This window comes from Uranotaenia lowii, chromosome 3 (genome assembly GCF_029784155.1).
Source record: "Uranotaenia lowii strain MFRU-FL chromosome 3, ASM2978415v1, whole genome shotgun sequence".
NCBI lineage: Eukaryota > Metazoa > Arthropoda > Insecta > Diptera > Culicidae > Uranotaenia > Uranotaenia lowii.
In genome coordinates, this window is record NC_073693.1 from 318,327,073 (window position 1) to 318,339,828 (window position 12,756).

The 12,756-nt window shown below is 36.2% G+C and overlaps 1 protein-coding gene across 5 annotated transcripts in view; it reads left to right on the forward strand.

Moving 5' to 3' along the window:
- Window positions 1-12,756, forward strand: part of LOC129751783 (phospholipid-transporting ATPase ID-like) — a 143,043-nt gene that overhangs the window by 91,511 nt on the left and 38,776 nt on the right. For 3 of the 5 annotated variants that reach the window (XM_055747490.1, XM_055747492.1, XM_055747494.1), the window contains exon 2: window positions 11,652-12,593. The exons of 1 other annotated variant lie outside the window; for it this stretch is intronic. In XM_055747490.1, the coding sequence (XP_055603465.1) occupies window positions 11,894-12,593 (700 nt within the window). In that variant the 5' untranslated portion in view covers window positions 11,652-11,893. The remainder of the gene's footprint in view (window positions 1-11,651; window positions 12,594-12,756) is intronic. One more of the 5 variants, XM_055747493.1, reaches the window with a different exon arrangement.

Genomic DNA, 12,756 nt, shown 5'->3' on the forward strand with positions numbered 1-12,756 from the left:
CAACCTTTTATTGCCGCGTGTGTCCCTAACAACCGTCTCTCAATAGGGAAGAAAGGAGATACTTGATCCCTTTTTTCTAATTTTCATCATATATTTTTGGAAACATTTTGCAGATCTCCTTTTTTTGCATTGTGTGCATTGCACAGTGTGTAATTTCAAGTTTATATGCTGCAAACGTTAGATTGATACATGAACCCGCAGATGAACCAGTTTTCGTGGGACTAAAAAAATTTGTATATTTTATTTAGAAAGTTAAATAAGACTTGATTTTTATTCAGAGTGCCCTAAGCTTGGCAAAAATCATGCAAACTCTAAAGATAAAAGTTTTGATAACTTTTTTGGCCATCTTAGTTTTTTCATTTCACAGTTTATTAGTATCACACAAAAAGAATTCTAAAATTTTGTTTACTACCCTATATTCATTGCATACTTAAAGGCGCAATTTTCTTATTTTCAGATAAAAGCATTTTTTTTTTTTTTGAGTCCTTTTTAGCATGAAATTATTAGATAAATATAAATCATTGGATAAATAATAAAAAAGTTCGTGCTTAGTAATGATCAACATCCATTCAGAAGAAAAATTTATCTGTTTGGAACCTGGAACATGCATTTTGGAAAACTTTTTCTTAAAAAAAATGAGAGTTTACTATTGCTTCGAAAATATGGCATTTAGAAGTTCATATTATACTCTAACGATTGATATATTAGAATGAATATTTTTATAATAACTTTTTCGTGTGGGAGACATCTTAAATCGACGGACCAAATTTCAAATCCTTCTTTTGTCACTCGGAGTTGGAACAACCCGAGGAGAGGGAGGATAGTAAAAATAATGAAAAAAAAAACAAATAAATACAAAATAAACAAATAAACAAAAAAATAAACTAAAGGCTTGTCCGAAAATAAAAAATAAAGACTTGTCCGAAGAATAAATTTTACGAAATTTCCATGAAATACTTCAAACTTTATTTATTCCCCCCTTCTTGTTTTTTGGAAATTTCGAAGAGGGGGGGGGGAACATTTTATCTATGTCAGACATTCCAGTTTCGAGATATAGCGATACAATTTTGTTCGCTTAGCGTACATCTCAAACAAGGTAGAAATCTCGCACAAAATTGGAAATTGTACGCACAACGTGGGTACATTCCGCAACTTGGACCAAAAGTGAGTAGGTCTAAAAGTTGTATGTGACTCTTTTTCGATGTAGGGCTGCTAAATATATCCCTTCCAGGAACAATTTTGCACCTTCAATCCTTGGAAAGAAAGTCTCGACTCATCAAGTGGGTTTTCCTATATTTGGTTTTTCCTGTGACTTTCCTTAGCTTTTTAATTGGAGTATCAGGATGCTCCGGGCATCGGTTGCGAGCAATTGGTGCTAGCGTGTCAAAGATAAAAATGGAAGGCATCCTTTAATTGCCGCTGAAAACATCTATTTTTGGCAGAGTCCTATCGATCGGAGGAGCTATATAGGAGATAAATAGGAACGAAATTTTAGTAACTGAGTTTTTAAAATTGATTGTTGTTTTTCTAAGAACTGTTTGAACTCTGCTTCCTTTATATATTTATAGCCTATACCCTTGTCAAGTCCAAGTGAAGGGGAAACAACATCACAATGACGTAACTCCTCAATCCATAGAACTTCTGTTTTTTGATAAAATTTATTATACAGTGGGCCAGCGGTAATATTCAAAATAAATTCATAAAATACTAAATTGATTATGATTGCGCTTCCCAATTATGAGAATTAAGTTAATGACTACGCGTTCTCTGTGTCTGTTTTGGCGTTCCCTCAAACTGTAATTATTCCGAACAATTTCAATCCCATAAACCGATCCGGAGGGGAAATCACAGCCACTATTTCTCGGTCATGCAACCAGACTTAAGCCCAGACATTCTACTTATGTGCTACTCACTTGCATGATAAGGTAGCTAACAATGAATTTGCAATGGGACGACTCAATTACCCCGAACATCGTACCGGTACCAACACACTGAGTGTAGTCCACAATTAGGCTGTGGATATACATATATATATTTTTTTTTCGAATACATTTGAGGCGAACATCAACATCGATTCATAGAGTGTATGCATTCTGTTGAACAAATTAATTGCATTGTTTTTTATTTGAGTGAATTTAATGTACACTTTGTAAACAAAGTAGTTTTGGAGTTCGCAAATGTGAAAACGCCGCGGCCTTTGCCTAGGTTGACAGTCATTAGCGATTGTATGTAAACATGACTTGTTTTCGGAATGTCAGCGACCATAGACAGATTAAGTATCGAAAATATGTGCATCAAATAGGGATTGAAATTGCATTCAAATTATCAATTATGACTGGGAATAGACTCATGACCTTGCCAGAAGGTTCGGGTTGATGAATTCAACGTAGGATTTTTTTTATTCTAGGTATGAAAACTAATTTTTAGAAATACTTTGTCTTCAAAGCTCATTGTATAGATTATACTATACTTAGGTCTAATTTTCGACAATTTACTAGCATGTATTGCTTGATAGATCGTTCAATTTATTTCGAGAGTCCCCTGAAATGAGAAACAAATTTTACTGCAAACCCCTTCTCTCTGTATTCTTTTTCAATAAAAATCGGGAGAATGAATGAGTGTAGAACGATACGAAGAAATACGATGCACTTCGAAAGGCAGCCCCAGAGGTGTTTATCTTGACACGGATCGGTATTCAGCAAACGGTGAATTACTGCATTAACTTCCCACACACAGTAGGGGTACCTACTTTAAAATGAGCCCCTCCAGCTAGTCGACTGAATCAAGTAGATGTTGTACGGCTTCAGCGTTGAGATTCTCATAAGTGATATGTTTCAAATTAAAAACCACACGCCACTGGATTGAAGCAGTACATTAGAAACCGATTTTGAATTTATTTGGTCGAACACAATATTGTGAACCTTGGAAAATTCCATAAGCAAATTATCTTTCTTTTTTATTTGAATATCTTGTTTTGAATAACGAGCATTAACTTAAAGCTTGGCTAAGATATGCAGAAATATTGTTTAAAATCTACAACACCCTTCATGCTAACAAGAAACATTTGTATACATCACTTTAACCCTTTTATGAGAATATCAGTTTCATTCCTCAATTTTCCTTCTTATTTCAGACTTTGGAATAAGTTCATTAATGAGGTTTTATTTATAGGATCTTATTTCAAATTTACATCACGTTTTATAATTTAAGTTCTTATTTGGAGTTTTATCTAATAAATAAACGAAAATTAACTAATGTGCTCGATGGCTTGAATATTTCATTGTAAGCTTTGTTCGATCTTATATGAGCCGCTGCAATTTTCAAACCGCTAAATTCAATTGTTGAATGCATTTATGTTCGTACACGCTCGATTTTTCAAATTCAAAATGAAGTTGTTTTGGTTAAAATTCCAGTAATTCCGGTACTTTAGTGACAGCCCTCAACTTTGAGTTAGATTGGGAAATCTCAGAACTAAGTTCTAATAGGCATACTCAAAACTAAGTTCGGAAGTAACATCTGGAAGTTTTCCGGACATTTCAAGCCACTCATATGATGACAATCTTGAACACAATTTTACGCTGACAACGGCAGACATTCCATAATAACGTTCATTTACAGTTTTCCGGCGAAGTGACAAAATTTTTCGACGTGTTCATTGGTTGCTGTTCCGATTCGAAGTGAACACGTATGTTTTCAGTCCAACAAAAAGAGAGTTCAATTTTAAGTTCATAAGGTGGAACTCAGTTTTACTCCCTTGTCGAAGAAAAAAAAGGGATTAGTTTTTAGTTCGCAGTTCTAATTTTTTTTTAAACTTTAATTTCATAGAATCGAACTAGGTTTTGAACCACGGTCAAACTTAATTTTGAGTTTGATTAGAGGAACATGTAGACTTTTTAAAACTTGTAATGTCTGTATGTCTTGCATGGACTTGGAAACTACTGAACAATTCGGTGTAAAAATTGGCGTGGAAAAGATTTGAGGCCGGGAATTGTTCCTACGAAGTTTGAAGTCCCTTTTCCTCCTAGAAAGGGGGCAAACATACAAATTTAGCGTAAAAATTTAGTAAAACTCGGGTGATTCTTTAGAAAGTTTCAAAGTATTTAATATGTACCTACATGTTCTTTGTGAAGAGAGGAAACATTTTGGTTAATAAAGTGATTTTATTCCATTCATTTCAGTGGCATAATTGTTAAAAAAAAAACCTTCGAAATCATAACAGTTAACGACAACCAACAATTAAAAATATGCTGATAGGGATGCCATCATGCGGAATTTTTCTCATTCTGCGATAAAAAAATTTTACAGCAATCGAATTATTTGAGCATAATTTTGAATAAAAAGTGCGATAATTAATAAAACTATTTAAAAAATTGGCACATTTCAATAAAATGTTCCTCGGTATTCTTACCATGGGATGAATTGGTACATTTTATAAAAGCGTCCAGGATCTCTTACAATAAAGTGAATAAGGTTGAATTAACCCTCCAAAGCCGTTCGGGTTCATCGAACCTTCTAATGTTTTATATCGTTAGATAGATGTATTCTTGACAATTCCAAAAATTAAAAAAGCACTCAAATACTGCAAAGCTGTCAAAAATTGTAAGCAATTTAAAAATAAAATTGTTTTTGGTATTTTTTCATTCGGAACCAACTACAGACAACCTGGTAGAAAAATTCACTTTATTTCGAAATATTTAAAATTTAGAATAAATTGCCTTCAAAATGGATCTTATTTCATCGAAATCGGTCAACATTTGCGGCCACAGGAATAAGAATAAACTGCAAGACAAATTTCCGAGAAACGGATATTTTGCGAACAGCTGTGGAAGGTTAATAAAAAGATACCTTAAATATTTTTCTAGCTAACTATGGCTCCCATTTATCGTATGCTCATAAAAAATGGTAATTTTTGTGATAATTTTTATCGCCAAATTTAAGGACCCGTTACTTTTTATTCGAGTATAAGTTAGAATGACGGACAATGTATTTTTTGAAATTCTGAATACCTTCAAAATCCAAAAAATAGGGCTAATTAAGCTAAGTTTTACAGAAACAATATGAAAACAAGTTCGTATATTATGGTTTTTTGATTAATGAAACGAATTCATCAAGGAAATGTTGTCTCCGAAAAATACAGGCGAGACTTGCAAACGAAATGTTTTTGGCTGGAAAACTACCACTACACACTAAAGAGATCGTTATGCTATCCATTATAAAAATTTTCAAAATTTCTTCCCGCTAGAGATCCAAATATCTTGCCCACGATTTGACCACCGTACTTTGTTTATTTTCGAATATCGCTTGATAAAACCTCTCTCATTTCTTAATTTCATGGAATCTATCTTTTATTCAAATTTTAGCTCACTGTTAGATCCTCTAGAACTCTTGAAAAGATTTGCCATATGAACTTAGGTCGAATTGTCGATTTCCAGCTGTTTCTGGGTCTCCCATTATTGGATCCTGCCCAGAAAAAAAATTATCATTAGCTTCTGTATTGGGCACTATCTCAAACCAATTGAAAGATTGTCACCAAATTTTGTACACGTATACACTGCATTACTTTCTTTTTGTGAGTTGCATCACTGGATCAGGTTCAGGCACTAATGAAGTTCATTATGTAACCGGTTTGAAAGTTTGGTAGTAACGTTGAAAAATGCATTTTAAAAACGTGTGCTAAAAGCGGAAAATCAAGTTGAGCACACACTGAGGCAGTATAAGCACCATTTATCGGGGCATGATGGGCATTTTCTGCCGTAGAATCCAGCAGCGAATTTAACTCAATGAAGTCAACTCAATTATAGAGCTGTAGCAGTAGTTATTCTCTAATGATTTGACACAGTGGTAAGATGTCGGAGAGGTAACTCAGAGGGCTCGAGTTCGATTCCTGGTCGAAGCCCTTTTTTCTTATTTACCATTTGTGATCGATGAACTTTGCTCTTAACGTGGAGTCGCATCCATCAAAAAAGCAAACTGCATTGTTTGACGGATGATAAGACTAGCCGTATAATGCAACAATCAAAATAATCGATCATGAATGGTAAATGAAAAAAATTGCCTCGATCTAGAAACGAACTCGAGTCCTCTGAGTTACCTCTTCGACACCTTACCACTAGGCCAAATCGTCAGGGAATAACTCCTGCTACAGCTCTATAATTGAGTTGACTTCATTGAGTTAAATTCGCTGCTTGGTCAAATTTCGTCTATCACATCTAGTTTTGGTGATATAGCACGTGGAAAATTTAAGATTGATCTGTTTTGAGGGGATCCAGACATTTGGCCGAAAGCCGATAGGCCGAAAGATGTTAGGTCGAAGATCGCTAGGCCGAATGGGTTAAAAGGCCGACGAATGTTCGGCCGAATAGGACAATAGACCGAATGGACATTAGGCCGAAGGTTATTTGGCCGTGTAATATTTGGCCGAATGGATGTTAGACCGAATGATCATCAGGCTGAACGGATGATAGGCCGAATGATCGTAATGCCGAATGATGGCAAGGCCGAATGGTCGTAAGGTCGAAAGGTCGTAAGGCCGAGTGGTCGCAAGACCGAATGGATGCTATGCCGAAAGGATGCTAGGCCGAAAAGTCGTTAGGCCAAATGGACGTCGGGCAAAAATGTCGTAAGGGTGAATGGAGGCTAAGCCAAATGGCCATTAGGCTAAATGGTCATTAGGCCGAATGGTCATAAGGCCGAAAGGATGGCAAAAAAGTCGTTTGGCCGAATGATCGTTAGGCCGAATGGTTGTTAGGCAAAATTTACAGTCGTTGGGCCGAATTCATGCTAGGCCTATAAGACATATTATCACTTTTTTGTTAGACCGAATAGTCATTAGGCCAAATGGTCATTAGGCCGAATGGTCATAAGGCCGGAAGGATGCTAGGCTAAAAGGTCGCTGGGCCGAATGGTCGCTAGGCCGAATGGTTTTTAGGCTAAATTTAAGGTCGTTGGGCTGAATTTATGCTAGACCTATAAGACATATTATCACTTTTTTGCATGTTAGGCAGATCGGTAGTTAGGCCGAATAGTCATTAGGCCAAATGGCCATAAGGCCGAATGGATACAAGGCCTAATGACCATTCGTCATAATGATCATTCGGCCTTATGATCATTCGGCCTGAAGACCATTCGATCTAATGACCATTCAGCTTAAAAGCCATACCGCCGACCATCCTTTCGGATTTGCATCCTTTCGGCCTAACAGCCTTCGGCTGGATAACCGCCGGACGAATAACCCAATCGGCCTGATGGCCTATTCGGCCTGATAACCCATTCGGCCTAACGTCCATCGGCCGACTGACCTTCGGCCGAATGGCTTTCGGTCTCATAACTTTCGGCCGAATGACCCAGCCTCTGTTTTGGGTAAAATCTATCCTTGATAACTGATAAACTAAGGTTGCCAGAATTTTTTCAGGACGTACCCGGGCCGGAAAATTCGGGCTATTTTTATCTAAAAACTTGGCAAAATCCGAGTATTTGATTTCAAAATGTCGAAAAAAAATACGGGCAATATCCGGGCAAATTTGGTCCAAATCCAGGAACTACTCAATACAAATCAAGGAAAAAAACATGAAAAATGTTTTTTTTTTCCATTATCAGTTTTTAAATTGTATTTCACGCTTTCAAAAAACTTCTAATGGTTATTTTTATAAAACTTGTTCAAAAAATTTCGTTTGAGACGCAAAAATAATAAAATTTACAATAAATTTTTTTTTTGGCAATTAAAGTGAATAAACCCGGGCAACCGGGCCGGGCCGGACTTTTGTCAAATTTTGTGTTGAATATCCGGATAATCCGGATAAAACCGGGCAATCTGGCAACCTTATGATAAACTAATAAACCTCTACATGAAAACTCAAAGCTGATTTTCAATCAATTTATCAATCTTCATTCAATAATGGATTCAGATTTTGCGTAGATATTCTTGTTTCAGAGAAACAGTGCTTTAAAAAAAATTCAACAACTTCTAGAAATCTTAAAAGATAAAATTACAACTGTTTCTGGCATCAAACAAAAAAGTCATAAAATATTTGCTTTTAAAGTTTAAAATAATTTTACACATCATCGAAACTTGCGAAACTATTTGACTTATGGATTTCAAAATATCAAAGATTGAATAATGTTCAAATTCTCTTTAAAACTTCGTCAAAATTCCAGTTATTTGCAGATTTGTGGAAAATAAATAAGAAGAAATCTTCAATAACCTTTTTTTTCAGAAGTCAAAATTTCTCGCGGCCTTCAGGAAAATTGATCACTGAGTAAAAGTTTTTATATTTAAAATATTGATCAAGCTTTGGCTTTGCCAAAAAAGTGCACAAATTTGTTGGATGATTTTTTACCTTTATTCAAAAGATATCTCGAGAACAAGAGCTGTTAGAAAAAAAAACATTAATTTGAATCAGCGCGCCAAACTAAGTCATAATTTTTACACCTCAGAAAAACGTGAATATTGTTGCCTTGTGCTATTATCAGTTTTTAACCCTCATGAAATTTTTACCCGTTACAGTCTCTGGAGCGTCAATTTGGCACCCCTGGCTAAAACCAGTATTTCTCTCTTGTTTCCCAACCGATTTTTACAAAATTTGTAGTTTTGGAAATTTCGTCAATATTCACCTACAATACTTCAGTTTTCCGTTATTCAAAATCTAAGAAAAAATCCAAAAAAACATGGTTCTGAAAAAAAACTGTAGATCAGCTATAGAATGCTCAGAAAAAATTTCACTTAGTGTCCAAGATAGCTGAAGTTAGAAGCTATACGTTGCACATAAGGATATATATATATATTTTTTTTATATATTTTTTTTAGATCTTGACCACAAAAAAAGTAAAAAAAAGGTAGTGTAAAAACCGTACTTTTCAATCAATGAACCGTCGAAATTGTTTAAGTTACACCTGATAAATTTTGAAAAAAGGATTGAAAAGTTCACGTTATTTTGCCCCCTTTTTTTTAGTTTTTCAAAATACGGAACACAGAGTTTTTTAAAAATTTTGAAAGGTAGCTGTTTGCCTTTTTTGTTTGATTTTTTGTCAATTTGTCAACTCAACTCAAAATTCTCGCAATAAATTTATATCCACCAGAAAGCCAATTTCATATCAATTTTGGAGGTGTCATGACATAAATGCTACGATACTTCAAAAAATATGAATAATAAAAATGTGAAATACTTTCTAAATATTCATAAGAAAGCGCAAACTACCGCTAGCAGTTGCTTGATCGTTTCCAAAAGTGGGTTGGAGTGGGCGGTAGAAACAACCAAATCATAGTACGGTTTTTACACCACTTTTTTACATTTTTGTGGTTCCAAAAAAAATATATCCTTATGTGCAACGTATAGCTTCTTACTTCAGCTTTCTTGGACACTAAGTAAAATTTTTTTTGAGCATTTCGTAATTGATCTACAGCCTTTTTCCGAAGCATTTTTATTTTAGCGGAAAACTGAAGTGTTATAGCTGAATATTAACTGAAAAACATATTTGAGTTACATGGCGAGATTTCCAAAATTTGTTTGAACGTTTGTAAGAATCGGTTGAGAAAAAGAGAGATATATGTAGTTGTAGACTGAGTCGATTTGGGGTCATTTTTGAATTTCTCAAACCCTGGGGTCTGAAAAGCTTCGTCTTAGTCCAAAACTCATCCATGATTTTTTGTAGAATTTTTGAGTAACGTTTACATGAGTAAATTTGAACTTTTAGGTTTGTATGGGAAAATTGAATATTTTGTACTGAAAAATCAACATCATTTTTGATTCTTCTGTGGAACCGAGCCAGGTGACAGTTCGTGTGCCAATTTATAAAATTCTTCAAGAAAATTTTCCGCTGAACAGCTTTGTCGAAGACCGCAACTTCGTATCTCATTAGGCAAAAAAGTTATTAGCTGTTTAAGAGAGGTATGTCTTTTCACATTGATAAACAATAAATTTAATTGACATCACTGCTGGAGCCTCGCGAAGTATTGCAGGAAAAGTAGTCATGCAATACCTCGCCAGGTACCCTGCAGGGATGTCAATTGAATTTATTGATTATCTATACAAAAAAACATACCTCTGTTAAACAGCTAATAACTTTCTTGTCTAATGAGATACGAAGTTGTGGTCTTGGACAAAGCTGTTCAGCAGAAAATTTTCTTGAAGAATTTTATAAATTGGCACATAAACTGTCAGCTGGCTCGGTTCCACAGAAGAAACAAAAATGATGTTGATTTTTCAGTACAAAATATTCAATTTTCCCATACAAACCTAAAAGTTAAAATTTACTCATGTAAACGTTACTTAAAAATTCTACAAAAAATAATGGATGAGTTTTGGACCAAGATGAAGCTTTTTAGACCCCAGGGTTTGAGAAATTCAAAAATGACCCCAAATCGACTCAGTCTAATGTAGTTGTTTTAAACGAGAAGTGTTAATTTGACATTCAAGGTCTGATTAGGGAGTTTTTTCCTGAACCTTCCGGGCGCGTCCAAAAAAAAATTAATGACGCAAAATTAAAGATTTTATTTATTTATTGAGGATCCCTGAAGAAATTGTTTTATTTGGATGCACCCGAATAAAGTTACAAGCCTCCAAACTTCCAATAGTGTCAGATTGACACTCAAGCGCGGATAAAGGCTGAAATTTTGTCTTGAATTATCTTCCGTTCAAACTGAAATTATATAACTTTTTTGTTTTCATCATTCCACAGTACAAATCAGTTTCAAAATTTTCTTTTTTCTTTATTGTGTAGTAAATCTACTGCTGGTCGGAAACTCATTGGGGGGGGGGGGGGGGGGGGGTTAACCTCCACATAGTGTGCGTTCTTCATTTTGTCCCTACGAAAAATAACTTGCTATAATTACGATAAAGTGTCAATTTAAAAGACAGATCCATAACAAACTCCACTCGATAGTTTATAGAAAATGCTCTAATTCATATGAATAATTTGTGAAAATAGTTCACTTTGGTAGCTTATATTTTTAACTGTTTCATATTTATATCTATTCAGACAAACTCCTAATTTATGGAATTCATACCATTTACCTTCATAGTTTTTATAAACTCATTCATTAAAACTTGTGTCCCTTGTGATGTATGTAGGTATATCGTACGGACTTTCTAAATGAATCCTTAGAATTCTTAAATGATCTCAGAACCATTAAGTTTTGTCACAATTACTTTAACTGCTAAAAAGATTAACTTCTTAAGATTGTTTTCCTTCTATGTACCTAATTATTCCACGAACGCTGTTATGGTGGGTGGCTGGTACATTTTTCGCGGAAAAATCATCGCCCAACTAGGTAGTGGGTGCCTGTACGCGCTGCTACGTGTGTGGTGTACTAAAAAGAAAAAGGAAAAAAAAACAATCAACTAACTAACTGACAGATCATGATTCAATAACGGCAGATTGGCGCGGACGGCAGTGCTACATATGATCGTCAGACATACAATCTGGTTGTAAATAGGCCCCGAAAACGAACTCGTTAATTTATAATTCAAACATATTTACGCCTCATCAGCTCGCTATCCCATCATCATCATCTCGAGCGAGCTCGTGCCGGGTATCATCATCTTCACTTTTTGTGGGGAACTTCCCATTCTTTGCTAGTGCAGTGTGGAGGGAAAAATTGAAAAGTGTTTAAAGTTTTTTTTCTCTTCGTTAATCGGATCTGCTTTCCTCTACAGTTGGGCTTTGGTGAAGAAAATATAATGACGATAATTAAAAAATGGCTCCCGAAAATTAACGGCTGTTGATGAGATTGTGCTTTTTATTGCCGAAAATTTTCCAATCATATCGATACCTCAGAAGAGGAGGAGGAGAGTGAAGGAATAAGTGTACAGACGAGTGTGATCCAGATGAAGAATCGAAGCGGGGAAGAATTGTGATAGTGAATTGCGGTGGTGTGGTGTATGGAGGAAGGAAGAAAATGCCCATCTCCAATGCAACGACCGATTCGGTGGAGTTGGAAATACTGGAAATCCGCCAGGATAGTAGTGATGACGACGAGGGTCTGGCCATTGGGGGCGCGGTGGCGAAGCCTTGCTCTCCCCCGCGAAGGAAACGTTTCCGGCGGAACCGAACAAATCGGCGGAAGTCCAACTCCCAGAGCTGTGGCAGTTTGTACAATCTGGCATCGATTCGACCGCTGTATCCGCAGCGTTCGGAACCGAATGTCAACTACTTTGCCAGCGGTGAGCAAGAGGGTATCATAGATATTAACTTCCACGTGGAGGACAGCTCCAATACGCTCGACGATGCACCGGTTCTCGAGAGCTGTGAAAGTATCGGCGATGCCATGCGGACCCGTAATTCGGCGGGCATCGGAACCGGGTCCTTTTGTGGTGCAAGTTGTGGGGGTGGTGGTGGTGGTGTCGGTTATTTCAGTAGTGGTGCCGGGGGTGATGGAGCATGTGGGTCAATTGGGGCAGGAAGTGGCAGTGGGGGGAGCCATGGGCAGTATGGGATCAAGGCGTCCATTGTGACAATGCTCGAGAAGCTGGGTATGTGGAACCAGAATGGCAAGGTGGTCAAAAGTCAGATCCACAAAAGTGACACCAAATCGTCGTTCGATCGTGGCCAATCCTACATATCGAATGGAGCCACTCGGCTGCGGTCGATTTTTGGGGGTAAAAATTCAAAGGAATCCTTTTTAATTATTGTTTGGAATGCGTTCGTTGATGTAGTGTTTCTTTTTTTTTGGCATGCTATTATTAATTGTTTAAATCGACTTCGGGTTTTTTTTTCATCAAAATCAGCAACAAAATCCCTTTCTAAGAAATAATGTATGGT